The sequence below is a fragment of the Pinus tabuliformis genome, chromosome 9, assembly GCF_031772625.1.
Source record: "Pinus tabuliformis cultivar Carrire ecotype Pingquan chromosome 9, CPIR1, whole genome shotgun sequence".
Lineage (NCBI taxonomy): Eukaryota > Viridiplantae > Streptophyta > Pinopsida > Pinales > Pinaceae > Pinus > Pinus tabuliformis.
The window spans coordinates 1,739,370,800-1,739,376,252 of NC_142307.1; the positions used below are offsets into that span (position 1 = coordinate 1,739,370,800).

General features: G+C 33.7%; 1 protein-coding gene across 1 annotated transcript; it reads left to right on the forward strand.

Annotated features, from left to right (window-relative positions):
- The first annotated feature begins 4,000 nt into the window (after positions 1 to 4,000).
- On the forward strand, positions 4,001 to 5,176 carry LOC149155661 (lysM domain receptor-like kinase 3). Its single transcript, XM_089444488.1, has one exon. It carries the CDS (start codon positions 4,001 to 4,003, stop codon positions 5,174 to 5,176), a length of 1,176 nt encoding a protein of 391 aa, XP_089300614.1.
- The last annotated feature ends 277 nt before the right edge of the window (positions 5,177 to 5,453 follow it).

Sequence of the window (5,453 nt, forward strand, 5' to 3'; positions counted from 1 at the left end):
GTATGTAGGCCTTGGGGTGTTGCATGTGGGGTGGGGTGTTGTATGTAGGCCCTGGGGTGTTGCATGTAGGGTGGGGTGTTGCATGTGGGGTGGCTTTGTGGTTGTACTTAGAAGTTGTGCAGAGGTTGTGTGTGGTTGCATTTGGAAGTTATTGTGGGGTGTGGAGTGGTTTTGTGGTTGTATTTAGAAGTCGTGCAATGGTTGTGTGGTTGTATATGGAAGTTATTGGAATAGTTCAATTATTGATTCTTTAGTATTAGAAAAAAAGAAAAAGTAGGAATAGTTATTATTGTTGTTTTTTACATCGTTGGAAAATTTATCATAACGAATGACTTATCATCCTTATTCAAGGAAAACTACGCCACCTGGAATAACTAGCTAGTAGTCCCTAAGGGGGGCAAACTTTCACTCCTGCTATAACTAGCTGGTAGCCCTTAAAGGGGCAGATAGTAGTCCGTAAGGGGTAGGCTTTCACTCCTGCCAAATGCCTCTTGGTCTTGGGCCGTTAACCTATTCCCTTACATCCTGGTAGCCCTTAAAGGCGCAGATAGTAGTCCCCTTAAAGGGGTAGATAGTAGTCCGTAAGGGGCAGACTTTCACTCCTGCCAAATGCCTCTTGGTCTTGGGCCGTTAACCTATTCCCTTACATCCTACCGGTTAACCTATTTCCTTACATCCTAAAAAAAGAGCTCTTGAAACATACTCCAATCCTAAATTATCATTATTTATCATTATTGTTATTTATAAATGTATATGATTTCATCACTATTATTATTTCATTTATCAAATTATTTTAAATAATATTTTTAAAATTGCTCAATATTTTTTAATCTTAGACCATGAATCCATTAAACAATTTTTTAACTAAACAAAAATAATTTTAAATTATCTTAAAAACACATTTTTTTTTTTCAATTTACTATTAACATTTTAAAAATTAATTTTGATAAAATTTAAAAATTCAAAATATCATCTAGATTGTTTTTAAACTTGTGAAGGAAGTATTAGCACTATCCGGCAACTATTAGTTCTTTAACACTCATATACAATTGCACTCTAAATATATAGAATGAGGAAGGTTCATTCCACCGGAGAGCATATTACAATTTTCTTATAGGTTTTGGTATTTTAATTTAAAATTAAAATTAAAATATTAAATCAGTTTAAATTATTATTTAATTTACAAATTAAATTTTAATAATTTCAAATTATTAGAAATATATAATTTTTACTATTAAAATTAAAATTAAAATATTAAATCAATTTAAATTATTAAATTATTTAAGTATGGGGGATTTTCGCAGTGCATTATATTAGATATCATTTTTGGGATTCAACTGCGTTAAGTAAGTCATTCAAAGTATGACCATTTCCATGAGAGGTAGTCGTAAAGTGACTAATTTCTCATGATTTTTGAATAGTTCACTTAGCACTCATTGCATCGGGTGATGCTCACAGGGGTGAAGAAGTGGGATTGAAACTAGTGAAATGTGGAGAACGAATCACATAGCATCAATCATCACTTCCGGGGCGCAAGCCCCCGGTAACCAGGACTTCCCAGGAGGTCACCCATCCCAGAACTCCTCTGGCTCAAGCGCGCTTAACTGTGGAGTTTTTCCCCACAATCAAGCCCACTTAGCTTGCTACCCCATTTGCAAAACCTTAGCAAGTATTGTGCCTCATGAACCATTCAGGTAGAGATCCCTTGACTCTTTTTGAATTTAAGTATGGGGGATTTTCGCAGTGCATTATATTAGATATCATTTTTGGGATTCAACTGCGTTAAGTAAGTCATTCAAAGTATGACCATTTCCATGAGAGGTAGTCGTAAAGTGACTAATTTCTCATGATTTTTGAATAGTTCACTTAGCACTCATTGCATCGGGTGATGCTCACAGGGGTGAAGAAGTGGGATTGAAACTAGTGAAATGTGGAGAACGAATCACATAGCATCAATCATCACTTCCGATGCAATGAGTGCTAAGTGAACTATTCAAAAATCATGAGAAATTAGTCACTTTACGACTACCTCTCATGGAAATGGTCATACTTTGAATGACTTACTTAACGCAGTTGAATCCCAAAAATGATATCTAATATTAAATTATTATTTAATTTACAAATTAAATTTTAATAATTTCAAAGTATTAGAATATATATATATATATATATATATATATATATATATATATATATATATATATATTTTGTAATTTTAGTAGTATTACATTTTTATCATGTCTCTGGGGCAAATTTGTGACTTTACATTAAGTGTCTTAACAAAGTATCCCATCACCATCTATCCAAAACCCTATAGATATTAAAAATATATAATTTTAATTTTAATAATTTTAAAATTAAAATATTCTTTACAAACATATAATTTTAATTTTAATAATTCTAAAATTAAAATAATCATTAAAAATATATGACTTAAATTTTTTAAGTCAAATTATCAAATTTTTGTGATCCATATTAAATTTTGTAACAATATTTGAGCCTACTAATATTAATATTAATGCTAGTTTTTGATGAAAATGTAGGAAATTATAAGTCAATAATTAAAAAAATATTAAATATTAAATTATTATTAATTATTTAATTATTATTATTAATATGGTTAAAAAATAGAAAGTAACAAAAAAGTTTTTTTAATTTAATTTATTATTATATTAGCTTAAAAATATAATAATAATAATAATAAGGAGCAGGTAGAAACCAAACTCTTACTTAATTTTTAACCATTGTCTCTATTGAGATTTTTGGCATGCTTCTCAATTTCAATGACCTCTCTCAACTTTCTATGGTGGAAATGATCAATCCTGGTAATGACCTTGGAATCTTCAATGGAGACATGTTGCTTAGTTTTTTCGGCATGTTCAACAATAGGTAAGGAGTTGGATTCTTGTATTAATGGAGCAACCAGTTTCTCCAATGTAAGGAATCCCACATGAGCAAGGCGTTGGATTCTTGTATTAATGGAGCAACCGGTTTCTCCAATGTAAGGAATCCCACATGAGCAAAGGATTGAATAAACCCGTTTCATGTCCATAGGATTCACACGGTCCTTAACAGATCTAAGGGAGCTCCTAACCATATTAAGGGGCTTGACTGTAGTAGAAACATTATTTTTCTAAAGAACATGAGCGATCTTAGTGGTCCCATGGATGAACAAAAGAAGAACATTTGAAATATGTTCATCACAAGATTTCTTAATCATATAACCTTTATAGGCTTACTATAGCCATTGTTTTCAAAAACTTCTAGAAAGTAAAATTTGAAGTAGGGAAAAATTCTCAATAAAAACTATGGTTGGAAATTAATAATTTATTTATTTTTTCTATTATTATTATTATTTTATCTCTTATATTTTTAAACTAATATTTCTCTGCTATTTAGTAGGTTAAAATGTCGACCATTTAACATTGTCAATGTAATTTATCAGAAAACTAACTACAAAAATCATTTAATTGTGATGATTAAACTTTTTATTATATATTTTTTTATATAAATTTATATTGAATCAATGTGTTATGAGATAGAAAAATATTTATTTATTTATTAATAAAAAGCTATCATAAAATTTTGCAAATACTTTAATTTAAGAAAATACTTTAATTATAAGAAAAGTAACCTCCATTTTCAATCTCTTCCCGTAAAATTTAAACCTGTAACCAATAGAAACTAAACCCTGCAAAGTCAGAGCCCAAACAGATTCCTTAACGATAACTAAAAGAGCAATCAACGCACAATGCTGTCACGCGATAAACCAAATTGCACCATTTTCGCTGACGCTTTGTTGCAGAATTTTTTATCCCGGCGCTTGGAAGCTACCTTGAATAGGGAATTTATTATGCATCATATGCAGAAGCAAACCCAAAATGGTGGAACAGCAACCAACGCATAATGCTATCACGATAAATTAATTCTTTATGTGGACACAGAGAAGTTCTTTGGTGCAGGGCGTTTATTATGCATCATATGCAGAAGCAAGCCCAAAATGGTAAAACAGCCAATTCCCTTAAAATTCCCAAGAAGGCCCTCAAATTCAGACGAGATGATTGCGCACAGGAGTACGGATCCCAGAAGCTCCACTCCATTCTCAAAAGACTCAGGAACGTCTACAAGCAGTACGCAATCTCTGGCAAGCCTGCGAAAATTGCTGCCAGACAACCCCAACATCTATTCATTCCATGAAATCAAGAGGGCAACCAACAATTTCCAGTCTGGAAAGCTCGGGAATTCATCCGTCTGGAAGTGCACACTGAGAGGTAAGTCTGTAGTGGTTACAGAAAGAAGCCGAACGGATTTGATTGATTTTAGGGCAAAATTGAGAGAAATCTGTAATGTTCATCATAGGAGTGTTATCAAACTTATGGGTGGGTGTGTGGAAGAGGAACAAATCTATCTTGTGTATGAGTATGTGGAGGGTGCAAGCCTGAAGGAATGCTTGAGGGGTAGCAGAGTGCCTGGATATACTGTCCTATCTTCATGGCTTTCCAGGATGCAGATTGCCCTTGATGTGGCTCAAGGGCTTGAATATCTTCATCATTATACAGATTTGTGTTATGTTCACAATTATATGAAAACCAGCAGTGTGATGGTTGTGGAGCCTGGTTTCAGGGCAATGATTGCCCATTTTGGTACCCATGAGTTAAGTGGTGAATCATTCTTGATTACCGAGGGTTATAGGGACACTAGTGGGCATTACAGGCCCTCCCAAGGTCAGAGAATTGTTGGTACACAGGGTTATATGGCTCCAGAATATGTAGCAAATGGTGTCATTACTCAGAAGACTGATGTGTTTTCTTTTGGGGTAGTCTTGTTGGAACTTCTATCTGGACAGGGTCCTGTGAAATTGCATTATGATGCAGCGAAGAATGAGTATAACAGGGTGTCCCTCATCGAGGTTTTGTCTTCGATTGTTTCCAAGCCTGACTGTTTGGGTAAACTGGGATCTTGGATCGATCCTCGGCTCAAGGATTCTTACCCTGTTAATAGTGCTGAAGAAGTTGCGAGGCTTGCAGCTATGTGTTTGGATGTGAATCCCAGCAAAAGGCCTGATATGAGACATGTAGCTGGAGAGCTTTCTAAAAATTTCCTGATGTCAAAGACCTGGTCAGAGAAAATGAGGGCAAATAAAGCCCATATCACTAGCACATTCAAGGCCAGATAGTAGAACCAGCAAATTTTTCGTTTAGGTCTATTACATTGATTTGATTAATGACAGGTTCACTGTTAATGATTTGTAGGTTCATGGTATTTGTATGTGATCCAATTTATTAAAAAGTTTGAAGAATTTCGTTGTAAAATGCCTTGAGCTGGTCACATGGTCAAAGTGATTAAGTGAATGAAGATATAACTTTGAAGGCTGGTTTTCCTGCAAAAGAATTTCCAAGATAAAATTCTGTGATGATTTCTTTGTGATGGTTTATGTTATTTCTCTCGTTATG

Bases quoted from the DNA above. Each gene is read 5' to 3' on its own strand.
- LOC149155661 (XM_089444488.1), top strand. From the start codon at position 4,001: ATGGTAAAACAGCCAATTCCCTTAAAATTCCCAAGAAGGCCCTCAAAT.